Below are 27,434 nucleotides of genomic sequence, written 5' to 3'. Positions count from 1 at the left end.
TGTAGCCTGCTTTATCTGTCGCAGAAGTTTCTTCCTCAGATCCTGGGAAGAAGATCTCTAAAATGCAGAATTTTGCGTGAGAACTCAGTTTTCTAGCGTATGCGGAGGACCTGTCAAGCTCTAGCTTGACAGATCGGAAAAGCCGGTTTTCAGCGCATGCGCATTGTGCGCTGAAAACCGGCTTTTCCGATGCCTTCCCGGGCCCGGGACTTCGGAATTTCTACGCCATTGTTTTGAGTATTGAATTTGGTACTAATGTTATGTGACAGACCTTTGGCATTTATAATGGTAAGTCACATTGTCACTTTGGTACGAAAGATAAATGGTGAGAATTGTACCCATTGATAAGAGTTTTCAATACAAATTGGAACGAAATGTCATTTTAATATGTAATAGATATGGATGCGTGGTGCGTCGGACAGCATCTTGGTTAGGGCGGACATTAGGGGGCCAAGTTTTGGCCTGAGTTGCTCCTGTTTTTTTGGAGCAACTGGTTTAGAATGGAGTATCTTAGAAATTACAATTCTCGGCATTTAGTTTGTCCCAGCTCTAGTCCGTTAGAACAGTTTCAGTTTGGAACATATTTTCTTTTCAAAGGGGGGCATGTCCGGCCACTTGCGCCCGTTTTGAAAGTTTAGGCAGTGAAAACTTACTCCAAACTAACTTAGAATTGAGTAAGTGTAGATTTTTGTACGCTCAGAAAAACCTTGCCTACACTTAGAAAATCAGGCGTAGGGAATGGGGGGGGGGGGGGGGGGGGGGGTTTAAAGGGAAGTTTACAAACATTAAACACTTCAGTTTTACAAATAAAGAGCCATCATCAATAATATATGATAAATACAACAATAAATCAACCAATAAATCAATCCCAAAAAATTACTAAAAAATAACAAAAATTAAAAAATCAATAAATAAAACATTTTCTACTTACCGACTGCAGCATCGGGAGTCCTCCAACAGCGTGCTGGGACGGCCCCACCCCCCCATTGTGCCTCTGTCAGTATCTCTATCTCTCTCTCTCTCTCTCTCTCTGTGTCTCTCTCACTCGCTGTCTGTCAGTGTCGAAGGAGGAGAGGAGAGGAGAGGAAGGCTGAACAGCCGGGCAGGGCCCAAGACTTCTGGCAGGGCCCGCCCCCAGCACCGGAGTTAAAGGTAGGTGACTGGGGTTGGGTCCAGGTGGGGGGGAGCGGGAGTCTGGGCTGGGGGCGGGGGGGCGGGCGGGGGGAGGGGGGGGGACTGTGGGGAGTCGGAGCGGGAGCTGGGTGGGGGGGGGGGGGGAGGGGGAGAGAGAGAGTCGGAGCGGGTGCTGCGTGGGGGGGGGGGGGGTTTGAGAGAGCCAGCTGAAGGGAGGAAGCAGGAGCTGGGCGAGGGAGGTGCAGCCTAATCCACGCCGTCCCAGTGAGGCCATTCGGCCAGGGCTAGTGACTGCGTGCTTCAGACCCCTCCCACACAGTTTTGGGCGCCTGGAGCTTACTGCACATGCGTGCCCACTGTAGCGCACCTGTGCAGAGGTCCCAGCACTGATTTCAGCGCAGGGACCTGGCTCCGCCCCCCACAGCTCGTGCTGCGCTGCGCCCAGCTCCAGAGGACCTGCAGGGAGCCGGAGAATCTGTAAGTATTTTTTAGGCGCACTTTCTGGCGCAAAAAGTGGGCGTCCAGGTCGAACGGCGCAGCCCGAAATTTGAGCCCTGGGAGTGTGCGCCAGAAGTATGTAGAGTAGGCAGATTGTGACGTTAATCAGCATACAATGCTAATTTGATGCTAGCACTGCCATTTTCATCCTCTACCCTGGAACTAATCCCCTGTCTTAACCTCGCACAGTTGAACATGTGTTCAGCAGCAAGGAACCCCCCCACCCCACCCCACCCCATCAGCGATATTTAGAGGGATCGGCACGTGCTCTAAGGTTAGTGGCTGATTAAGTTCTGTTGGCTCTGTGTAAGTTTCTGGAATTGTTTAGAGCTTTCCAGAGTTGTTTAAAGTTGGTGAGGTGACAGGCAATGGTGCTGTAGGTGGAGAAGGCCTTGGTTCTTACTTCTAGGGTTCTGGTAAGACCACTTGCTCCCAGTCATGGATGGTCTCGCTGCAGGCCTAGGGGAATGACAACATGTCAGGGAGATAGAGCAGAGGCAGCAAAGAAGAGGACAAGCTGCTCACAGAGGGAGGAGGAGGTGGGGGGAGAAGAGCTCTCAGCAGTAGGCCTTACCCGCCAAGGGACTTCCAGGAGCAATTATTTTACTTCAGCCTGAGCCAGGAGCAGTGTGTGAGATGTCTGTGCTTTGCAAATGAGGTGCTCATACAACTATGTCACCTCTTGTAACCAGTCCTGCAACCTCTCACCAGGACAAGGCCAGTGGCTGTGAAGATGACTGTGACCCAGAATTTCCTCACGTTGGGATCCTTCCACACTGGAACAGGTGACATCTCCCAGCTCTATCGACTCCACACACATAAGAATATAAGAATTAAGAGCAGGAGTAGGCCATACGACCCTTCGAGCCTGCTGCGCCATTCAATAAGATCATGGATGATCTTCAACCTCAACTCCACTTTCCCACCCTATCTCCATATCCTTGATTTCCCTAGAGTCTAAAGATCTATCTATCTCAGCCTTGAACGATTCAGCATCCACTGTCCGTTGGGGTGGAGAATTCCAAAGATTCACAACCCTCTGAGTGAAGAAATTCCTCCTCATTTCAGTCTTAAATGGCTGACGCCTTATCCGGAAACTATGCCCCCTAGTCCTAGACTCTCCAGCCAGAGGAAACAACCTCTCAGCATCTACCCTGTCCGTCTCCCTCAGAATCTTATATGTTTCAATTAGATTACCTCTCATTCTTCTAAACTCCAGAGAGTATAGGCTCAATCTCTCTTCATATGACAATACTCTCATTCCAGGGATCAATCTAGTAAACCTTTATTTCATTGCATGTGGCTTTGCAGACACCGCATCAAAAGGCTGCGATGTGCCGTAACCATGCTCAGCACATCACGATGGTGAAGGTTCGGTATCCTGACAGCAGTCATAATGCTTTTATTCTGTGCCAGTCCACTGTTCCCTCAGTTTTTGAGCCACCACCACAAACCAGAGCGTGGCTACTGGGCGACAAGGCTATCCACTGACCACCTGGCTCATGACTCCGCTCCGCAACCTAACCACACGTGGGCAGCATGTGTACAATGAGTCATGCTGCCACAGGGAATCTGATAGAGCAGACCATTGATGTCGTTAACCAATGGTTCTGCTTCCTGGACCACTTTGGAGGAGCCCTGCAGTACTCACCAGAATGCGTCTCAAGATTCGTCCTAGTCTGCTGCATGCTCCACAACCTCACCATCAGGAGCGCATAGCCCTTGTGACCACACATACGGTATCCAGCTGAGGAGGAGGAGGAAACAGAAGAAGAGAAAGCGGAAAGGAGCTGGCAAACCAGATAACCCCTTTCTGCCCGGGCTGTCCGTGATTGACTCATCCGATTGTGGTACCAGTGAACGCAACTCTAATTCCCCATTCAACAATAGTCCATCCCTTACCTTCCTCCCTTTGTTACTGACCATCACAGCTACACTGCTGAAATAAAGGTCAGGAAAAAATATTCCAATTCAACTTTATACATGAATCCATCCAATATTACATAAAGTCAACTAATCACCCTTATGAATTCCTTTAGTGCCTGTCTTCTGTGTGCCTTTGCTTTTCCTAGTGCTCCTACAGAATGGCTGGTGAAGGCTGCTGAATTTCAGTGGGGGAGACGGCTGGTGTCCTTGCAGGATGACCTCGAACAGCTCTGGGCCGAGTAGGCCAGGCTGAGTACTGCACCAGATCCGCATGGGTGGCAGTAATCTGGGCTAGCTGGCTGACAGGCAACAGGAAGGGCACTGACAGAGTGGCAGTGGAGGGAGGACGAATGCTGTCATCCTGAGAAAGGACAACAGGTTTGTGCTCCATGGAGCCACTGCAACTTACCCCGGGGTGGCGCCTCAGCATTCTTGGCCATCTGTTGGAGCACAGATTGCTGGACTGCTGTGATACTCTTCAAGCCCCTTTCCACACTGGTAAATGCTACAACGACAACAACCACTTTTATTTATATAGTGCCTTTAAAGTAGTAAAACGTCCAAGGCGCTTCACAGCAGTGTTATAAGACAAAACAGATAAATTTGACACCGAGCCACAGAAGAAATTACGGCAGATGATGAAAAGCTTGATAAAAGAAGTATGTTTTAAGGAGCGTCTTAAAGGGGGAAAGAGAGGTAGTGAGGCGGAGAGGTTTAAGGAGGGAATTCCAGAGCTATTATGGCAGTAGTCTGAGCGTGTGTGGAAGCAAGCTGAGCCTGCATGAGAGCAGTCTGAGCATCCACTGCAGCACTTGGATGTTAGGTGGCTTCTGTTTGTGCTACAATGGAAGCTCAGACATGGAAACATAGAAAATAGGTGCAGGAGTAGGCCATTCGGCCCTTCGAGCCTGCACCACCATTCAATAAGATCATGGCTGATCATTCACCTCAGTACACCTTTCCTGCTTTCTCTCCATACCCCTTGAACCCTTTAGCCATAAGGGCCATATCTAACTGCCTCTTGAATATATCCAACAAACTGGCATCAACAACTCTCTGCGGTAGAGAATTCCACAGGTTAACAACTCTGAGTGAAGAAGTTTCTCCTCATCTTGGTCCTAAATGACTTACCCCTTATCCTTAGACTGTGACCCCTGGTTCTGGACTTCCACAACATTGGGAACATTCTTCCTGCATCAAACCTGTCCAGTCCCATCAGAATTTACGTGTTTCTATGAGATCCCCTCTCATTCTTCTAAACTCCAGTGAATACAGGCCCAGTTGATCCAGTCTCTCATATGTCAGTCCTGCCATCCCGGGAATCAGTCTGGTGAACCTTCGCTGCACTCTCTCAATAGCAAGAAAGTCGTTTCTCAGATTAGGAGACCAAAACTGAACGTCCTTCCTCAGATTAGGAGAGCAGTATTACAGGTGAGGCCTCACCAAGGCCCTGTACAACAGCAGTAAGACCTCCCTGCTCCCTAACTCAAATCCCCTAGCTATGAAGGCCAACATGCCATTTGCCGCCTTCACCGCCTGATGTACATAGAAACATAGAAAATAGGTGCAGGAGTAGGCCATTCGGCCCTTCTAGCCTGCACCGCCATTCAATGAGTTCATGGCTGAACATTCAACTTCAGTATCCCATTCCTGCTTTCTCGCCATACCCCTTGATCCCCCTAGTAGTAAGGACCTCATCTAACTCCTTTTTGAATATATTTAGTGAATTGGCCTCAACAACTTTCTGTGGTAGAGAATTCCACAGGTTCACCACTCTCTGGGTGAAGAAGTTCCTCCGTATCTCGGTCCTAAATGGCTTACCCCTTATCCTTAGACTGTGACCTCTGGTTCTGAACTTCCCCAACATTGGGAACATTCTTCCTGCATCTAACCTGTCTAACCCCGTCAGAATTTTAAATGTTTCTATGAGGTCCCCTCTCATTCTTCTGAACTCCAGTGAATACAAGCCCAGTTGATCCAGTCTTTCTTGATAGGTCAGTCCCGCCATCCCGAGAATCAGTCTGGTGAACCTTCGCTGCACTCCCTCAATAGCAAGAATGTCCTTCCTCAGGTTAGGAGACCAAAACTGTACACAATATTCCAGGTGTGGCCTCACCAATGCCCTGTACAACTGTAGCAACACCTCCCTGCCCCTGTACTCAAATCCCCTTGCTATGAAGGCCAACATGCCATTTGCTTTCTTAACCGCCTGCTGCATCTGCATGCCAACCTTCAATGACTGATGTACCATGACACCCAGGTCTCGTTGCACCTCCCCTTTTCCTAATCTGTCACCATTCAGATAATAGTCTGTCTCTCTGTTTTTACCACCAAAGTGGTTAACCTCACATTTATCCACATTATACTTCATCTGCCATGCATTTGCCCACTCACCTAACCTATCCAAGTCGCTCTGCAGCCTCACAGCATCCTCCTCGCAGCTCACACTGCCACCCAACTTAGTGTCATCCGCAAATTTGGAGATACTACATTTAATCCCCTCATCTAAATCATTAATGTACATTGTAAACAGCTGGGGCCCCAGCACAGAACCTTGCGGTACCCCACTAGTCACTGCCTGCCATTCTGAAAAGTACCCATTTACTCCTACTCTTTGCTTCCTGTCTGACAACCAGTTCTCAATCCATGTCAGTACACTACTCCCAATCCCATGTGCTCTAACTTTGCACATCAATCTCTTGTGTGGGACCTTGTCGAACGCCTTCTGAAAGTCCAAATATACCACATCAACTGGTTCTCCCTTATCCACTCTACTGGAAACATCCTCAAAAAATTCCAGAAGATTTGTCAAGCATGATTTCCCTTTCACAAATCCATGCTGACTTGGACCTATCATGTCACCTCTTTCCAAATGCACTGCTATGACATCCTTAATAATTGATTCCATCATTTTACCCACTACCGATGTCAGGCTGACCGGTCTATAATTCCCTGTTTTCTCTCTCCCTCCTTTTTTAAAAAGTGGGGTTACATTGGCTACCCTCCACTCCATAGGAACTGATCCAGAGTCAATGGAATGTTGGAAAATGACTGTCAACGCATCCACTATTTCCAAGGCTACCTCCTTAAGTACTCTGGGATGCAGTCCATCAGGCCCTGGGGATTTATCGGCCTTCAATCCCATCAATTTCCCCAACACAATTTCCCGGCTAATAAGGATTTCCCTCAGTTCCTCCTCCTTACTAGACCCCCCGACCCCTTTCATAACCGGAAGGTTGTTCGTGTCCTCCTTCGTGAATACTGAACCAAAGTACTTGTTCAATTGGTCCGCCATTTCTTTGTTCCCCGTTATGACTTCCCCTGATTCTGACTGCAGGGGACCTACGTTTGTCTTTACTAACCTTTTTCTCTTTACATATCTATAGAAACTTTTGCAATCCGTCTTAATGTTCCCTGCAAGCTTCTTCTCATACTCCATTTTCCCTGCCCTAATCAAACCCTTTGTCCTCCTCTGCTGAGTTCTAAATTTCTCCCAGTCCCCAGGTTCGCTGCTATTTCTGGCCAATTTGTATGCCACTTCCTTGGCTTTAATACTATCCCTGATTTCCCTTGATAGCCACGGTTGAGCCACCTTCCCTTTTTTATTTCTATGCCAGACAGGAATGTACAATTGTTGTAGTTCATCCATGCGGTCTCTAAATGTCTGCCATTGCCCATCCACAGTCAACCCCTTAAGTATCATTCGCCAATCCATTCCAGCCAATTCACACCTCATACCTTCAAAGTTAGCCTTCTTTAAGTTCTGGACCATGGTCTCTGAATTAACTGTTTCATTCTCCATCCCAATGCAGAATTCCACCATATTATGGTCACTCTTCCCCAAGGGGCCTCGCACAACGAGATTGCTAATTAATCCTCTCTCATTACATAACACCCAGTCTAAGATGGCCTCCCCCCTAGTTGGTTCCTCGACATATTGGTCTAAAAAACCATCCCTTATGCACTCCAGAAAATCCTCCTCCACCGTATTGCTTCCAGTTTGGTTAGCCCAATCTATGTGCATATTAAAGTCACCCATTATAACTGCTGCACCTTTATTGCACGCACCCCTAATTTCCTGTTTGATGCCCTCCCCAACATCACTACTACTGTTTGGAGGTCTGTACACAACTCCCACTAACGTTTTTTGCCCTTTGGTGTTCTGCAGCTCTACCCATATAGATTCCACATCATCCAAGCTAATGTCCTTCCTAACTATTGCCTTAATCTCCTCCTTAACCAGCAATGCTACCCCACCTCCTTTTCCTTTTATTCTATCCTTCCTGAATGTTGAATACCCCTGGATGTTGAGTTCCCAGCCCTGCTCATCCTGGAGCCACGTCTCCGTAATCCCAATCACATCATATTTGTTAACATCTATTTGCACAGTTAATTCATCCACCTTATTGCGGATACTCCTTGCATTAAGACACAAAGCCTTTAGGCTTGTTTTTTTAACACCCTCTGTCCTTTTAGAATTTTGCTGTACAATGGCCCTTTTTGTTCTTTGCCTTGGATTTCTCTGCCCTCCACTTTTCTTCATCTCCTTTCTGTCTTTTGTTTTTGCCTCCTTTTTGTTTCCCTCTATCTCCCTGCATTGGTTCCCATCCCCCTGCCATATTAGTTTAACTCCTCCCCAACAGCACTAGCAAACACTCCCCCGAGGACATTGGTTCCGATTCTGCCCAGGTGCAGACCGTCCGGATTGTACTGGTCCCACCTCCCCCAGAACCGGTTCCAATGCCCCAGGAATTTGAATCCCTCCCTGCTGCACCATTGCTGAAGCCACGTATTCATCTGAGCTATCCTGCGATTCCTACTCTGACTAGCACGTGGTACTGGTAGCAATCCCGAGATTACTACTTTTGAGGTCCTACTTTTTAATTTAGCTCATGCATGCCAACTTTCAATGACTGATATACCGTGACACCCAGGTCTCGTTGCACCTCCCCTTTTCTTAATCTGTCGCCATTTAGACAATCTGCCTTCCTGTTTTTGCCACGAAAGTGGATAACCTCACATTTATCCACATTATGCTGCATCTGCCATGCATTTTCCCACTCAGCTAACCTGTCCAAATCACCCTGCAGCCTCTTAGCATCCTCCTCACAGCTCACACCACCACCCAGCTTAGTGTCATCCGCAATATTACACTCAATTCCTTCATCTAAATCATTAATGTATATTGTAAATAGCTGGGGTCCCAGCACTGAGCTCTGCGGCACTCCACTAGTCACTGCTTGCCATTCTGAAAGGGACCCGTTTATCCCGACTCCCTGCTTCCTGTCTGCCAACCAGTTCTCTTTCCACTTCAGTACATTATCCCCAATACCATGTACTTTAATTTTGCACACCAATCTCTTGTCAAAAGGTGGGACCTTGTCAAAAGCCTTTTGAAAGTCCAAGTACACCACATCCACTGGTTCTCCCTTGTCCACTCTACTAGTTACATCCTCAAAAAATTCCAGAAGATTTGTCAAGCATGATTTTCCTTTTCATAAATCCATGCTGATTTGGACCGATCCTGTCACTGCTTTCCAGATGCGCTGCTATTTCATCTTTAATAATTGATTCCAACATTTCCCCCACTACTGATGTCAGGCTAACCAGTCAATAATTCCCTGTTTTCTCTCTTCCCCCTCCTTTTTTAAAAAGTGGAGCTACCCTCCACAGTCCATAGGAACTGATCCAGAATCGATAGACTGTTGGAAAATGATCACCAATGCATCCACTATTTCTTAAGTACTCTGGGATGCAGATGATCAGGCCCCGGGGATTTATCGGCCTTCAATCCCATCAATTTCTCCAACACAATTTCCTGACTAATATGTACTTACTTCAGTTCCTCCTTCTCACTGGACCCTCGGTCCCCTAGTATTTCCGGAAGGTTATTTGTGTCTTCCTTTGTGAAGACAGAACCAAAGTATTTGTTCAATCGGTCTGTCATTTCTTTGTTCCCCATTATAAATTCACCTGATTCTGACTGCAAGGGACCTACGTTTGTCTTCACTAATCTTTTTCTCTTCGCATACCTATAGAAGCTTTTGCAGTCAGTTTTTATGTTCCCAGCAAGCTTCCTCTCATATTCCATTTTCCCCCTCCTGATTAAAACTTTTGTCCTCTGCTGAATTCCAAATTTCTCCCAGTCCTCAGGTTTGCTGCTTTTTCTGGCCAATTTATATGCCTCTTCCTTGGATTAACACTATCCTTAGATTCCCTTGGTCGCCATCGTTGAGCCACCTTCCCCGTTTATTTTTACTGCAGACAGGGATGTACAATTGTTGAAGTTCATCCATGTGATCTTTAAATGTCTGCCATTGCCTATCCACCATCAACCCTTTAAGTATCATTCACCAGTCTATTCTAGCCAATTCACGTCTCATACCATTGAAGTTACCTTTCCTTAAGTTCAGGACCCTAGTCTCTGAATTAACTGTGTCACTCTCCATCTTAATAAAGAATTCTACCATATTATGGTCGCTCCTCCCCAAGGGGGCTCACACAACAAGATTGCTAATTAGTCCTTTCTCATTACACATCACCCAGTCTAGGATGACCTGCTCTCTATTTGGTTCCTTGATATATTGGTCTCGAGAACCATCCCTAATACACTCCAGGATATCCTCCTCCACCGTATTACCAGTTTGGTTAGCCCAATCTAAGTGTAGATTAAAGTCTCCCATGATAACTGCTGTACCTTTATTGCACGCATCCCTAATTTCTTGTTTGATGATGTCCCCAACCTCACTACTACTGTTTGGTGGTCTGTACACAACTCCCACTAGCGTTTTCTGCCCTTTGGTATTCCGCAGCTCTTCCCATACAGATTCCACATCATCCAAGCTAATGTCCTTCCTTACAATTGCTTTAATTTCCTCTTTAACCAGTAATGCTACCCCACCTCCTTTTCCTTTCTGTCTATCCTTCCTGAATGTTGAATACCCCTAGATGTTGAGTTCTCAGCCTTGGTCACCCAGGAGCCATGTCTCCGTAATCTCAATTATATCATATTCGTTAATTCGTCCACCTTATTACGAATACTCCTCGCATTGAGGCACAGCGCCTTCAGGCTTGTCTTTTTAACACACTTTGTCCCTTTAGAATTTTTCTGTAATGTGGCCCTTTTTGATTTTTGCCTTGGGTTTCTCTGCCCTCCACTTTTACTTTTCTTCTTTCTGTCTTTTGCTTCTGCCCCCATTTTACTTCCCTCTGTCTCCCTGCATAGGTTCCCGCCCCCTGCCATATTGGTTTAATCCCTCCCCAACAGCACGAGAAAACACTCCCCCTAGGACATTGGTTCCGGTCCTGCCCAGGTGTAGACCGTCCGGTTTGTACTGGTCCCACCTCCCCCAGAACCAGTTCCAGTGTCCCAGGAATTTAAATCCCTCCCTCCTGCACCACTCCTCAAGCCATGTACTCTCCTGCTATTTCTACTCTGATTAGCATGCGACACTGGTAGCAATCCTGAGATTACTGCCATTCGACTTTGTATCATGTCTGGGTTCACCAATGCCCTAATGGAGTTGGCCATTACTTCCATGCTGGAAATCATGGGCTCCAAGCTCTGTGCAAAGCCCTTTGCAAGGTTGGTGCTGGACTCCTCCATGCTCCTTGGCATTGGACTCAGGCTTTCTGGCATATCCATCAGTGTATTTTCTCTAGGCCACCGCATCGAAGTCCCCATCGAAGTTCTCATCTAAGTTCAGTGCAGCAGAACTTGTGCGCGACCTCTCCCTCCGGGCAGCTGGCACCTGCACTACCCTTTCCCCCTGCCCTGGTTGCAGCCCTTTCATGACCGATGACTCACCACGTGAAGTTCCAGACTCGAATCTACCCTATGTCCGCGCGGTGCCAGCATCTGAGCTGGTGACTGAGTATCCGATCGAGTTTCTTCTTCACTCCTCTCCCTCTTCTATAATCACTGTGCAGGTTGGATTTCTTGGGTCTCTGAAATGAGAAAGGCACAAGGGTAGGATTGTGGGAGTGAGGGGGAGGGAGGGCGGCGGGGAGGAAAAGCAGGAGTTGCAAGCTACCGCCATGTGCAGCATGTAAATCGGAAGAACTTGTGGGATCAAGGGAAGTGGGATGTGAGAAGGAGGATCCCAGAATTATATATTTTTTCAGCCCCGCCGTTGGCCAAGGGCTCAGTGATGCCCCTCCCAAGAATGGCCAGCATCATCTCCATGGGGGTGAGTTTATGCAGGTGTGCCGATTAGATCCTGCAGGCATTGTTTGTGAGCCAGCTTTTTCTGAAGGAGAAGTGTGGTGTAATATGTTTGGGTGATATGCCTGTCATGGGTGAATAGCTGACAGTGTGTGCAAGCTGTGAGATGTCGGTGTGAGGCTTGCAACAGTGGTAAGTGTGTGAGGGTGAAGTGAAGCTATGAATGTGAGGTAGGAGTTGTGTTTGGTAGAGAATTTTGGTAGGTGAGTGATGGGGTTTGCTGCATTGAGCAGTGTGTGAGGCTAGCGGTGTAGATAGCGTGATATGACATTTGAAGATGAATTCACTGACCTTGATCGCTTGTGTGAGGTCATTCAAGGGTATGGTAGCAAAGTGGTTATGTTACTGGACTAGTAATTCAGAGGTCTGGACTAATAATCCAGAGACATGAGTTCAAATCCAACCAGGGCAGCTGGGGAAATTTAAATTCAGTTAATTAAATAAATCTGGAATTAAAAAGCTAGTATCGGTAATGGTGACCATGAAACTACCGGATTGTTGGAAAAACCCAACTGGTTCATTAATGTCCTTTAGGGAAGGAAACCGGTTGTCCTTACCCAGTCTGGCTTACCACAGCAATGTGGTTGACTCTTAATTGCCCCCTCAAATGGCCTAGCAAGCCATTCAGTTGTACCAAACCGCTAAGACAAAATCAGCACTGTGGGAGTACCTTCACCACAAGGACTGCAGCGGTTCAAGAAGGCGGCTCACCATCACCTTCTCAATGGCAATTAGGGATGGACAATAAATGCTGGCCTTGCCAGCGATGCCCACATCCTGTCTACGAATAAAAAAAAAAAGGTTTTTTTAACTTCGTTCTGCATTGTGTCCAGGTCCTCTGGACTAAACTACTGGCATTCACCACAGTGGCTATCTGCTCCCATTGGACTTTACACTCTTGCCTGGGGGGCCTTCTGACCCCTGTGGAATCAGTGCCTCTCCGAGTTGACCTCCTGCACCAAGACCTCCAGTGCTGTATAGGAGAACCTAGTCGTACACTCTCTCCCCTGTTGTAACATAATTTTTCTTTTCTCCTTCTTTAATGTGCAGAATACCTTTTTAAGTAGTGCAGACTAGCTTTAAGTGGTGCTAGCCTCTCATGAGCCTGGACCCTGCACTCTGTTCAGCTACTCAGCACTGCATTCAGTGCTGGGCTGAATGGCATAATCATGCTGATCAGCAGGCAGCACAATCTCCGTGCCTGTTTTTGGGGGCTAACGAACTTCTTGGCCAAGGTGTGTTTGGGCAGTAGGCAATGTTCCTTTTTAATTATTTTTTTGGGTGCGTGGTTCCTTTAAGGTGCTGCACGGCCCATTCAAAATATTGCACATACGCGGTTTTTCTTATTTCAAAGCCAGTGAGTGGGTTATGTGGGAGATGCAGAGCTTAAAGGAAACATTAAAATAGGTGGTATAGGTAGATGAGGAAATTGGGATAAATAGGGAGAATAATCTGTCCTAGGAAGAAAAATCAGAACTTGAAGAGTTAATGGGCAAGATCAGATAAGACTTTAGTATACACAAGGGTGTCCCATTTAACAAGCTTCAATTGTACTTTGATCCCCATTATGTGTATGCTTTTACAAACTGCTTGTAAAAGATTATATAAATTGGAATTTTTGGCACCAGATAGGAATGTTTTAACCTGATTAGTAAAAAGGTGCCACGTATTAAGCTAGGCTCTTCAACTTGGTTGATCTGTAGTCAAAATATTCTAGTAGAAAAAATAAGGCCAATTCTACATCTAGGCTTTTCTGATCCTTTAAGACCAACAACGTGCGAGTAACTTAACTGGCCCACAATTACTCTTAACAACTGAAACTATTTCTTAGTTGCTACTTTGTAAAAGCTTAAATTAAATAAGTTTCATGATCGTGTTTAAAAATTGCCATCTCTTCCCTGTTAGTAAAAACGGTTTAAAAATGACTGATTTAAGTGGCAGTGAATCTCGCTGACAGAAGCAGCCATTTTACAGTGGTAAAAATCTGTAAATGCCCATGGAACATACTCGCTTTAATACATAAGTGTTTCCATTCATTATAGATGAGATTCTAATATGCTTCCTATACACCAACCCAGAAACAACAAAAAGCCATTACTCAATGGCCTAGAAATCCTGTTCGGCTGCTTCCCATGGGCGATCGACTGAAATAGGGAAAAAAGATGCACACTTACCTGAACCTGCTGCGCCCATGTGAGATCCCGGTCCTGAGGCCTCCACTCACTGCGCATTGGAGCGCGTGCACGTCGGGACGTCCGTAGAGCTGGAGCTGCAGTCACATGGCTCTGGGCAGCCAATCAAGGTAAAGTATTTTCTCATTCATAATAATGGGAACTCTGTAAGTTGGATTTCCATTATTATGAAACCCTCCAAACACCCAAAACACTAATAATAAAATACACCACATATTTAACATTAATTTAAATTAAAGTTATTTATGTTGCATTTAAAAAAAAATATATACCAATTTAAAAAAAAAAAAAATGTTTTTTAATTATGGTTTAAAATGAACTTAAAGTAGTGGGGAGGGTTTTTAATAAAATATGTTTCTAAATTTTTTTTTTGTGTGTTTTTAAAACTCTTGCACCTGTAAAAGTAGGCTATGCGCCTGCTTTTATCAGGCGCAAGAGTTTTCAGGATGTTTGCTGGGAAAGATATGGGTAAATACCGCAATCTTGCCTGTGCAAATGTCCTCGCTCCCGAGATGCGGAGGATCTGTCAAGCTTCAGCTTGACAGATCGGAAAAGCCGGTTTTCAGCACATGTGCATTGTGCGCTGAAAACCCGGCTTTTGCGATGCCTCCCCGAGTCCGTACACACTCTGTACAGACCCAGGGAGGCCGGGATTTCTGTGCCAATATGTTTGTGGAATGTATAAAAAATTAAAAATAAATCTATGTGAGCATAAGAAATAAATTCATCTCTCAGCTCGAAATACCAGAACCCACCTAATAGTTGCATTTTTTGAAGTTCTGTTTGAAAGAATTCACGTTCACTTCTGTTGCATTCAGCGAAAGGAATTTTTCCTGTTGTTCAAATTTTAGCAAAAATGTCAGCGTGAGTCCAAAGTAATTAGCAAAAGGAATTTCATCCCAAGCATTCTCCTTCAGTTGTTGCAATTTATGTTCCTCAGTTAAAACTTTAATTGTCTGATCCTGCTTATTATAAACATAATTGATCCTTCCCCCCGCATTGCATTTTGATCATTTGTCTAAATAAGTAGGTTAGCCCGTCACATATTGATATTTTTAGTTAAGCGCCACAGTAAAATTTTATAGAATCATACAGCACAGAATGGAGTATAATATTGGAAAGTGTGAGGTCATGTACTTTGGCAGAAAAAATCAAAGAGCAAGTTATTATTTAAATGGAGAAAGATTGCAAAGTGTTGCTTGGGGGTACTCGTGCATGAAACACAAAAAGATAATATGCAGGTACAGCAAGTGATCAGGCAGACCAATGGAATCTTGGCCTTTATTGCAAAGGCGATGGAGTATAAAAGCAGGGAAGTCTTGCTACAGTTGTACAGGGTATTGGTGAGGCCACACCTGGAATACTGCGTGCAGTTTTGGCTTCCATATTTACGGAAGGATATACTTGCTTTGGAGGCAGTTCAGAGAAGGTTCACAAGGTTGATTCCGGAGATGAGGGGGTTAACTTATGAGGAAAGGTTGAGTAGGTTGGACCTCTACTCATTGGAATTCAGAAGAATGAGAGGTGATCTTATCGAAACATATAAGATTATGAGGGGGCTTGACAAGGTGGATGCAGAGAGGATGTTTCCACTGATAGGGGAGACTAGAACTAGAGGATATGATCTTCGAATAAGGGGTCGCCCATTTAAAAGTGAGATGAGGAAAAATTTCTTCTCTGAGGGTTGTAAACCTGTGGAATTTGCTGCCTCAGAGAGCTGTGGAAGCTGGGGCATTGAATAAATTTAAGACAGAAATAGACACTTTGTTAAACGATAAGGGAATAAGGGGTTATGGGGAGCGAGCAGGGAAGTGGACCTGAGTCCATGATCGGATCAGCCATGATCGAATTAAATAGTGGAGCAGGCTCGAGGGGCCATATGGCCTACTCCTGCTCCTATTTCTTATATTCTTATGGAGAAGGAGGCCACTTGGGCCATCGCGCCCATGCTGGCTCTTTGAAAGAGCTATCCAAATAGTCCCACTCCCCTGCTCTTTCCTGATAGTCCTGTAAATTTTTCCTTTTTCAGTATATATTTAAAGACAGCTTAAAATGGATCCTACTGCTTGAAATGCTAAGGGTGAGCATTCCAAATCCACCTTTAGTTTAAAGCATTAGGCTAAAGTTAAAAGAACATTTAGCTCCTTTTAATTTGGCTTGGTAAATCTTTTGAATCATACATGTTACATCTTATTTCCTGCAGCTTTCAATGAAGATCTCAAAAATTCTTTTTGCTAATATTACAAACACTGTAGGCTGTTTTCCACAAAATTCCCAGTACAGTACTCATGCAGTTAGCTTCATCGTGCTTGGTCAGCTACGACTCCAGAATACCCAAGTTTAATAAAGTGTGCTGTAATTATCATGGCTTGTTTTTAAACACAGCATTATTTTTGGCTCAGCTCTGAAACAGTTATAGTGAGCCAGTGCCTAACTAAAACCTTTGGGACATAGGGCCAGTTTGACTACTGTTCATTGAAATGATCAACTGCTGGAGTTTCTTTTTTTTTCAAAAGTTTGGATTTAAAATGTGGATAAAAGAGAAATGAAAGGTTGGGGCAGAAGAAAGTCAACTTACCATGCCCCAGGTACAGCATGTTTGTCTCGAATTTACCACATAGAGAACTGCTGATACAACAAAATTGTTACACATGTTGAATATTTGAATACATACTCCCTGAAATTAAATAAATTGAGAGGTCACTAAATTTTAAAATCGGCATATTTCAATGGAATGGAACCAACTTTCTTACACAGGTTAGTTTATTTTTCATCTCTGAATTCAGTTGACAGTTCAAAGCGACCCATTTACCTGGGGTGGAGGGAGTACAACATAAATGTGTTGGCTTGATTTATTTGGCTTTGTAATTTAGCACAGGATCCAACTGTGAGCTGACACCTTTTATGGTATGTTAGATTTTGTTAATCATTACAGCCTGGCTGGTGAAAATGTCTTATGCAGCTGCAACATGTCAATTTATAGCAAAATTCATAGTTGTATTTAAATCACAAATTTGAATTTTCAGTGTAGAAGAAATGCATAGCTTATGGTTTCAGCTAATATGCGTAAGAAAGTTTTAAGATTAACCAAACTTACGTGCCTTAGAATTTTTTTTTAAATGGCTTGAGTTTTTGTAACTGTTAGGGATTATTTTTTGTTTCGTTAAGCCTTTCCATTAGGTGTTGCAATGCTCTAGCTATTTAAAGCATATTGGGCTAGATTTTCCATTATTTTTGCATGCATACCGCCCACTTAATGTCCATTTTAATGCTGAAATGAGGTGTAACGCCCATATATTGCCCATTTAGCCACATCATCATCATAATCATAGGCAGTCCCTCGGAATCGAGGAAGACTTGCTTCCACTCCTGAAGTGAGTTCTTTGGTGACTGAACAGTCCAATATGAGAGCCACAAACTTTTGTCACAGGTGGACAGATAGTCGTTGAGGGAAGGGGTGGGTGGGACTGATTTGCCGCATGCACTTTCCGCTGCCTGCACTTGATTTCTGCATGCTCTCGGCGTTGAGAATCGAAGTGCTCACCGCCCTCCCGGGTGCACTTCCTCCGCTTATGGTGGTCTTTGGCCAGGGTCTCCCAGATGTCAGTGGGGATGTTGCACTTTTTCAGGGAGGCTTTGAGGGTGTCCTTGTAACGTTTCCGCTGCCCACCTTTGGCTTGTTTGCCGTGAAGGAGCTCCGCATAGAGCACTTGCTTTGGGAGTCTCGTGTCTGGCATGCAAACTATGTGGCCTGCCCAGCGGAGCTGATCGAGTGTGGTTAGTGTTTCAATGCTGGGGATGTTAGCCTGGGCGAGGACACTGATGTTGGTGCGTCTGTCCTCCCAGGGAATTTGTAGGATCTTGCGGCGACATCGTCGGTGATATATCTCCAGCGACTTGAGCTGTCTTCTGTACATCGTCCATGCCTCTGAGCCATACAGGAGGGTGGGTATTACTACAGCCCTGTCGACCATGAGCTTGTTGGTAGATTTGAGGGCCTGGTCTTCGAACACTCTTTTCCTCAGGTGGCCGAAGGTTGCACGAGCGCACTGGAGGCGATGTTGAATCTTGTCGTCAATGTCTGCTTTTGTTGATAAGAGGCTCCCGAGATATGGGAAATGGTCCACATTGTCGCTTGTTGGTAGATTTGAGGGCCTGGTCTTCGAACACTCTTTTCCTCAGGTGGCCGAAGGTTGCACGAGCGCACTGGAGGCGATGTTGAATCTTGTCGTCAATGTCTGCTTTTGTTGATAAGAGGCTCCCGAGATATGGGAAATGGTCCACATTGTCGAAGGCTGCGCCGTGGATTTTGATGACTGGGGGGCAGTGTTGTGCGGCGAGGACAGGCTGGTGGACGACCTTTGTCTTACGGATGTTTAGCGTAAGGCGCATGCTTTCGTATGCCTCAGTAAATACGTCGACTATATCCTGGAGCTCGGCCTCAATGTGTGCAGAAGCAGGCATCATCCGCGTACTGTAGCTCAATGACAGAGGTTGGAGTGGTCTTGGACCTGGCCTGGAGACGGTGAAGGTTGACCAGCTTCCCACTGGTTCTGTAATTTAGTTCCACTCCAGCAGGAAGCTTGTTGACTGTGAGGTGGAGCATGGCAGCGAGGAAGATTGAAAAGAGGGTTGGGGCGATGACGCAGCTCTGTTTGACCCTTGTCCTGACGTAGATTGGGTCTGTAATAGATCCGTTGGGAAGGATCATGGCCTGCATGTCGTCGTGGAGCAGGCAAAGGATGTTGACAAACTTTTGGGGGCATCCGAAACGGAGGAGGACACTCCATAGACCCCCGCGGTTGACAGTGTCAAAGGCTTTTGTAAGATCCAAAAAGGCCATATATAAGGGCTGGCGCTGCTTCCTGCAGCTGTCGCGCTGCAAAGATCATGTCCGTTGTGCCCTGTAGGGGACAAAATCCGCATTGTGATTCCGGGAGGAGCTTCTCGGCCACACGGAAAGACGGTTGAGGAGAACTCTAGCGACAACCTTCCCAGTGGCTGATAGCAGGGAGATTCCCCTGTAATTGCTGCAGTCGGACTTGTTCCCTTTTTTAAAGATGGTCACGAGCACTGCATCTCTGAGATCTCCCAGCTGCTCTTCTCCCTCCAGATGAAAGATGAGGTCATGTATCTGCGCCAACAGCGCCTCTCTGCCATATTTTAGTGCCTCAGCAGGGATTCTATCCGCTCCCATAGCCTTGTTGTTCTTGAGCTGTTTTATGGCTTTTCCTTCCTCGTGCAACGTTTGGGTTTCACTGAGGTGGTGGCGGGTTGCATGCTGTGGGATGGAGTCGAGAACACTCGAATCAAAGGCAAAGTCTCGATTTGAGGAGATCTTCGAAGTGCTCCTTCCAACGGGCCCTGACAGCGTTGGTGTCCTTGATGAGTGTTTCTCCGTTCTTGGTCAGCAGTGGGGTGTGGCCTTGGGAGATTGGACCGTAGGTGGCCTTGACTGCGATGAAGAATCCTCGCATATCGTGGCTGTCGGCTAGTTGTTGTATCTCCTGTGCTTTCTCCATACACGACCTGTTCTTTAAGTCCCGGGTTTTTTGTTGGACCTCAGCCTTGAGCCGTCTGTAATGTTGCTTTGCTACTCCAGAGTTGGGTTGTTGCTTGAGGCTCAGAAATGCTCTACACTTGCGATCTATTAGTTCTTGGATCTCCTGATCATTCTCATCAAATCAATCCTGGTGTTTTCTGCTTGAGTGACCCAAGTGTCTCTTCACAGGCACTGATTATGAAGGCCTGCTGTGGGCATTCAGCATTTCATGGTCATCAAGGCACGCCAGGTTAGCTGTGAGGCGCTGGCTGTGTAGAGCTCTCTTAGCTGGGTCTTTAAGTGTCCCGGCATTGACTTTTTTGCACACTGCTTCTGCTGTCCCCTCTGCTTTGGGGCTATGTTAATGTCGATGATGGATTGGATTAGCCGGTGGTCCGTCCAGCAGTCGTCGGCTCCTGTCATGGCGCAGGTGATGCGCACATCCTTGTGATCCCTGGCTCGTACGATGACATAGTCGAGCAGGTGCCAGTGTTTGGAGCGAGGATGTTGCCACGATGCCTTGTATTAGTCCCTCTGGCGGAACAGGGTGTTGGTGATGAGGAGTTCATGTTCTAGACATTTTGTCAGGAGTAGGGTACCGCTGGAGTTGGCTTTCCCTACTCCCTCTCTGCCAATCACGCCTCCCCAGAGGGCTTTGTCTTTGCCAACTCTGGCGTTGAAGTCATCTAGGAGGATCAATTTGTCGCCCGCGGGGACCTGGGACAGGGCTGTTTTAAGGTTGGAATAAAAACCCTTTTGGTCTCATCCGTTGCATCGAGTGTTGGGGCATTGGCGCATTGGTTCTGGGCTAGGGGGAGTCGAAGAGTCATGAGGCGGTCGACCAGCTCATTATTGATGGTGAAGCCGACTCCGTGAAGGCTGCTTTTTCCTCTGGTTTCCCTTTCCAGAAAAAGATGTAACCTCCACTTTGTTCCTTGAGCTGGCCTTCCCCTGCCCGCCGGGTCTCGCTTAGGGCAGCAATCTCAATGTCAAAGAGTCTTAAGTTCCCGGGCAACTACGGTGGTGCCGCGTTCCGGCCTGTCGCTGTTGGAGTTATCCATGAAGGTAATTTGCCGAATTTAACCAGTATATCGCCCAGTGTGACTTTCAGCATATCGCCCACAATCTCGCTCGCTGAAAAAACCGCTGTGAAAAAGTTGAACTAATCAGTGGTGTGGATGCCATTTTGTAAATCGCAGCTCGCTTCATTAAAAAGGCTGCTTCAACTTCGGGGGAGTTTGGATGTCCTCTGGAGTTCTTTTAAGGTGATGTGACCATCTGAACAGACATCCTATCATACTGTGGACGATTGGATTTTCCTTTAGGTGTCTTAATGGGGACATTTATTGCTCAGCATGGGAATGGGGCCTTGATGACAACGCAGGTGCTGCAGAGTACAAATGGCTCAACGTCTAATCCACAGCATTATGTGCCCAATCTAAAACGTGCCAGACTGATGAGGAGGACCAGACCATACACCCGCCGCACTTACAGGGAGAAGCGGTCTTAACTCGACTTAACCAAGAACACCTGCCTTCGGAGACTGCACTTCCACAAAATGGTTATCAGTGAGATATGCCAGCTCATCAGGGTGAGATATGCCAGCACCATCAGGACCTCACTGTCCGTCGAGGTCAAGGTCACCGCGGCACTGTCGTTCTACGCGTTGGGTTCCTTTCAGGCCTCAGCTGGCGACATTTGCGCAATATCTCAGCATGCCACACATTGCTGCATTAGACAGGTCACTGAAGCTCTGTCCGCAGGTAGGATGGACTTTATCAGCTTCCCTATGACCACGGAGGTTCAGACTGACAGGGCTCTAGGATTCTACCAAATTGCTAACTTCCCCAAGGTGCAGAGAGCAATACGCTCTATGCACATTGCCATGCAGGCACCTTCTCAGGACGCAGAGGTTTTTCGCAACTGAAAAAGATTTCACTCCCTGAAAGTCCAACTCGTTGTCGACCACAACCAGATAATTATGGCAGTGAATGCCAAATTTCCGGACAGCATCAATGAGGCTAACGTCCTGCGTGAGAGCACTGTATCTGACATGTTTACCAGTCAGCCACAAGGTCAATGCTGGATGCTTGGTGACAAACGATATGGCCTAGCCACCTGGCTGATGGCCCCCTTGCGTGACACCCACACCGAAGTCGAGAAGCGATACAACGAGAGCCACAGAGCCACATGCAATGTGGTGCAGAAAATCATTGGTGTGCTTAAGTAGCGCTTTAGATGCCTGGAGCACTCTGGAGGGGAGCTACAATACAACCCTGATCAGGTAGCTGAATTCGTGGCCGTGTACTCCATGCTGCAGAACTTGACTATCAGGAGGGGGCAAGAATTGCCAGAAGGGACTGACAGTCCACCTCAGGAGAGAGAGGAAGAGGAGGACAAGGAGGTGGATGCTGACCTTGGGCCAGACAATCGGGCTGACGAAGCAACCATGCCCACGCCCCCTCCAGACCGCAGGAAAGGGCCCATGACTCTTAACGTCAGCAGCTCATAAATGAGCGCTTTGCCTGAAAGAACGTTGCTGTTATTGACAAAGCTGACACACTGCTGTGTGTGCAATTCAGACATCGATGGTGGGCATCACCTTGGTGCCAGTTGAAGTTTAAGTTGATTCAAATTAAGTTTAATTATACCCTTTCATGTTAAGGAATAACCAGTGTGTAACGGTGCAGCTATCTGAGACAATGCGCAACAAGGTTATGTTAAATTTAAAAAAAACATTTAATCCGACCATTTGTCTGAAGTCATAAGTATAACTGTCAAAAACACCCCACCCTACAACATATTTTGGAACCTTGACATCAATCAAATGGCCAACATTTCCAGCAACACAGAACACAAATGCAAATCAACAGGGTGGCCTGCTCCCCCCATACCTTACAACAAATTGCATACACCCAGATGGAGATATAACAAAGCCATCACCTGCAGACATGCACCTCACTTTCCTTCTCTTTCCCACTCCCCGCCTTCTCCCCACCTCTATCCCTTCCCCTCCTGACTCCAAGCCGCCTGGCCGAGGCACTCCTCAGGCAGCGCCTCATTGGGGAGGATGAAGGCAGAGTTGGTGGTTGCACGGATACAGTAGCGGGGGGTCCTGAGGTGGGAACATTCTCCGATCCAGAAGCAAGATGTTGCTCCTGCCTCGCATGTGTCGTTGGCACTGGGGATGCGGCACCTTGGGGTGCAGTGCCGCGCTCCGAGGCCTGTGCCACCAGTGTTCCTGGCTATCGCCTCCAGGGCCTCTGCCATCCGTGGAACGTACTCCGTCATGGTGCCGAAGATGCTGGCCAGCTGTTGGGATATGCCCCCCAATGTCTGGAGGATTTGCTGACCTATGTCAACAGTCCTCCTGGACTGCGCCGCTCTGACCTGCCGCGTCTAAGAAACCTCTGCGGCGTCGGCGCCGTCTTGGGGACAACTGGGGTACTCTGTGGCAAGGTGCTTGGGCCCGATATCTCCAGAGTGGAGGTGTGAATGGAGTACTAGATGGCCTTGGGGTCGAATGCGTTATGGAGCCTGGCGAAGCAGGCTCCTCAAAGTCCGCGCTGTCTTCCATAGAGAACAGACTCAGCAGATTGACGGGCAAGAATCGGTGCTCCTCAGCAGATGTAGGATCGTCCGGCGAGTCTGGCCCCGCACCCCCACCTTCTGGGCTCGCTGGTCTTGCCTGGGGACGCGCTGCTGGCTGAGCTGCAAAACACAAATGAGGTTATTCGAGGAGAAGGGGGTGCTAGGGTCACAAGGTGATTACAGCGCCACACACCGCATATGCACGACAAAAGCACCACCGTTATTAAAATCATCATAGACATCACATTTCATAACCATCAACACAATCTGCATTGCAATGATTCTCATGAAGCCAGCATTATTTAGAGGACACTTTTAGCAATCATCTGTCATATATTATTATTGTTCAGATATGAGTTGGTATGGCATATATTGACTTTACATTACATAATGGTGTATACTTTACTCACGTGGCATCACTTCAGGTTCTGCAGTTGCTTGCGTGGCCGACCAGGGGTGGATCCCCACAAGTGCGAGCACCCGCTCCTCTATATCGGTGAGGTCGATGATGACTGGTGGCCTACCACCAGTTCGCCTCTGCTCGGCCCTATTCCCCAAAAGCTTTTCTGTAAAAGGTAACAACAGGACGACATGGCATGAGATCATTGCGTGATATCATTGCTAGGTACTGTCACAGAGACTGACACCATCATTATCATTATCATCAGAGACTGATACAACACATAACCGACAGATGTAATCGTGATTATAATGAAAATGATCATTCTTTACCTAAAGACGTACACCGTGATCGCAGGCTTGGAGTACAACATTCCCGATAAAAGTGAAAGACCTCACATTTGATTTTAATCGCTCATGACACTTACAAATCAAATTATATAAATATATAAGTACATGTAAATAAATGTTATACTTACTCTGACTCCAGCGTGACTCGACCTTCTGCATGAGGGAGGCATTTGCCTCGTCCGATAATCTCCTTGCTCTCTTGTCCTCCCATTTTGTCCTTTCCCAGCTCACTGCTCTCGCCCGTCTCCACAGTGTGCTATGTCACCTCCTCCACTCCCTCCATTATAGGCACCAAATTAGACAAAATATCTGGCTGGTAACAGCTAACTTTTTTCTCACAATTTTGTATTAAGCTCAAAACTCTCCCTCCTACCTCCCAAAGCAGCCAAACAAGCACCCACACCACACACACACACACACACACGCCTTCACTCCCTCTCTGCTCCCTCTCTCTCTGTCTCCTCTTATGCGCATGTAATGATGACCCCTGACCTGAATCGCCTGAAATGAGCATTGCCATGCCATCGCTAAGGACGGCAGAAGGTCAGAGGGATTTAACGCTAGCGCCCATTTCAGATCGCTCATGGTAACGGCCATTTTATAAAATGGGAACTAGTGGGTTTGAAAATGGGCGATAATCCGGCAATCTGGAAACCCATATTTACCGCCCACGCCGGAAATAACGCCCATTTTTGGATGATCTGCACAAAAGTGGAAAATCTAGCCCCTGGAGTCTGATGTTATTAAAGGCAAGGTGGCCCAATATGCTTCAAATGCCACTCTTGGACTAGAATTTTAATTTTCAAAGTTGGATCTGTCCAAATTGAATTCACAGATAATCTTCAATCACTTGTAATGTAAACTGGTCCTCGCACCAACCAGATCATTTGAGAAAACATGGTTTTCCAAAGTATATGCAGTGATGGTGGCCAGCACTGCCAACTCCTGAGCCCAAGCAGTTTTCATGCGAGTATTTCCACAATGCCCTGTTTGGAGCAGTGCAGTTGAGATGCTTTGTGACTGGATCAGTGATCCTCCCCGATGCCTTCCTCACACCTATGGAAAAGAGTAATGGATTGATTTGTGAACAGGTGACTAGTTTTAGTTTAAAGTACTTTGGGATGTTTTACTACGTTTAATGAGCTAAATAAATGAAAGCTGTTGTTGTAAATCCTTTTCTTGGCCAACATCTTATTCCAAAAGCATGCTTGGGATAGGTTTATAACACACACACAGTCAAAATAAAGTCATCTTCTTGAGTAATGGTACGCCTGATGGATAGATAATCTCTCTCCTTCATTGTAGATGGACTTTCACACACAGCTCAGTACAATGTTAATAATTTTATTCAACAGAGTACACAAATCTTACAGACTGATAACCTTTGGTTAGCCCAATCAATATGTAGATTAAAGTTGCCCATGGTAACTGCTGTCCCCTAATTTCTTGTTTGATGCTGTCCCCAACCTCACTATTACTGTTTGGTGGTCTGTACACAACTCTCACTCGCGTTTTCTGCCCTTTGGCATTCCGTAGCTCCACCCATACCGATTCCACATCATCCACGCTAATGTTCTTCCTTACTATTGCGTTAATTTCCTCTTTAACCAGCAATGCCACCCCACCTCCTTTTTCCTTTCTGTCTATCCTTCCTGAATGTTGAATGCCCCTGGATGTTGAGTTCCCAGCCTTAGTCACCCTGGAGCCATGTCTCCGTGATGCCAATTACATCATATCCGTTAACAGCTATCTGCGCAGTTAATTCGTCCACCTTATTACGAATGCTCCTCTCATTGAGGCACAGAGTCTTCAGGTTTGTCTTTTTAACACACTTTGCTCCTTTAAAATTTTGTTGTAATGTGGCACTTTTTGCATTTTGCTTTGGGTTTCTCTGCCCTCCACTTTTACTTTTCTTCTTTCTGTCTTTTGCTTCTGCCCCCATTCTACTTCCCTCTGTCTCCCTGCATTGGTTCCCATCCCCCTGCCATATTAGTTTAACCCCTCCCCAACAGCACTAGCAAACACTTCCCTTAGGACATTGGTTCCGATCCTGCCCAGGTGCAGACCGTCCAGTTTGTACTGGTCCCACTTCCCCCAGAACCAGTTCCAATGTCCCAGGAATTTGAATCCCTCCCTTCTGCACCACTCCTTAAGCCACATATTCATCTGAGCTATCCTGCGATTCCTACTCTGACTAGCATGTGGCACTGGTAGCAATCCTGAGATTACTTTTTAGGTCCTACTTTTTAATTTAGCTCCTAGCTCCCTAAATTCGTCTTGTAGGACCTCATCCCATTTTTTTACCAATATCGTTGGTACCCATATGCACCACAACAACTGGCTGTTCACCCTCCCTCTTCAAAATGTCCTGCAGCTGCTCCAAGATATCCTTGACCCTTGCACCAGGGAGGCAACGTACCATCCTGGAGTCTCTATTGCGGCTGCAGAAACGTCTATCTATTCCCCTTACAATAGAATCCCCTACCACTATAGCTCTCCCACTCTTTTTCCTGCCCTCCTGTGCAACAGAGCCACCCATGGTGCTGTGAACTTGGCTGCTGCTGCTCTCCCCTGATGAGTCATCCCCCTCAACAGTACCCAAAGTGGTGTATCTGTTTGCAGGGAGATGACCGCAGGGGACCCCTGCACTACCTTCGTTCCACTGCTCTTCCTGTTGGTCACCCATTCCCTATCTGGCTGTGCACCCTTTACCTGTGGTGTGGCCAACTCACTAAACGTGCTATTCACGACATCCTCAGCATCGCGGATGCTCCAGAGTAAATCCACCCGCAGCTCCAGTGCTGCAATGCGGTCTGTCAGGTGCTGCAGCTGGATATACTTCCCGCACATGTTGTCGTCAGGGACACTGGAAGCGTCCCTGACTTCCCACATAGCACAGGAGGAGCTTGACACATGTCCGAGCTCTTCTGCCATGACTTAACCCTTTAGATTAACTTAATTTGGCAACAACAATGCTAAAGGTTACCTACTGATAAAGAAAAAGAAAAACTACTCACCAATCACTTACCCCCTTGGCTGTGACGTCACCCTTCGATTTCTTTCTTTTTTTGCTTTCTCTCCCTGCAGCTGCACCAGCTAGCCTCCTCGACATCCCGCTGGCTCCCGATGACTGTTGGGCCTTTTGTTGGCCTCCCCACGCTGCCACTCCGCCGCCTCGACGTCACGCTGGCTCCCGACGACTGTTGGGCCTTTGTAGGCCTCCCGACGCTGCCGCTCCGCCTCCTCTGACGTCCCGCTGGCTCCCAACGACTGTTGGGCCTTTTGTAGGCCTCCGGACGCTGCCGCTCCGCCTCCTCGAAATCCCACTGCTCCCTGACGACTGTTGGGCCTTTTGTAGGCCTCCCGACGCTGCCGCTCTGCCTCCTTGAACTCCCGCTGGATAGGACCTGCAGTAAGACTTCCCTGCTCCTATACTCAAATCCCCTAGCTATGAAGGCCAACATACCATTTGCCTTCTTCATCGCCTGCTGTACCATAACCTATTTATCTTGTATCAAAAGCAAACAAAAAAAATCACATCACAACATCCAACTCAAGCTTTAAAAGCTTTAATTCA

At 46.8% G+C, this 27,434-nt stretch overlaps 1 protein-coding gene across 11 annotated transcripts in view; it reads left to right on the top strand.

The window, feature by feature from the left end:
* LOC139243823 (cytoplasmic polyadenylation element-binding protein 2-like) overlaps positions 1-27,434 on the top strand; it is a 211,983-nt gene that overhangs the window by 32,793 nt on the left and 151,756 nt on the right. For 6 of the 11 annotated variants that reach the window (XM_070870875.1, XM_070870880.1, XM_070870876.1 and 3 more), the window contains exon 3: positions 1,060-1,152. The exons of the other annotated variants lie outside the window; for them this stretch is intronic. In XM_070870875.1, coding sequence (XP_070726976.1) covers positions 1,060-1,152 — 93 coding nt within the window. The remainder of the gene's footprint in view (positions 1-1,059; positions 1,153-27,434) is intronic. 11 annotated transcript variants of the gene reach the window in all.

Source organism: Pristiophorus japonicus, chromosome 2, assembly GCF_044704955.1.
Source record: "Pristiophorus japonicus isolate sPriJap1 chromosome 2, sPriJap1.hap1, whole genome shotgun sequence".
Classification (NCBI taxonomy): domain Eukaryota; kingdom Metazoa; phylum Chordata; class Chondrichthyes; family Pristiophoridae; genus Pristiophorus; species Pristiophorus japonicus.
The sequence above is the reverse complement of the archived record's forward strand: the minus strand, read 5'-3'. Positions and strand labels throughout refer to the sequence as shown.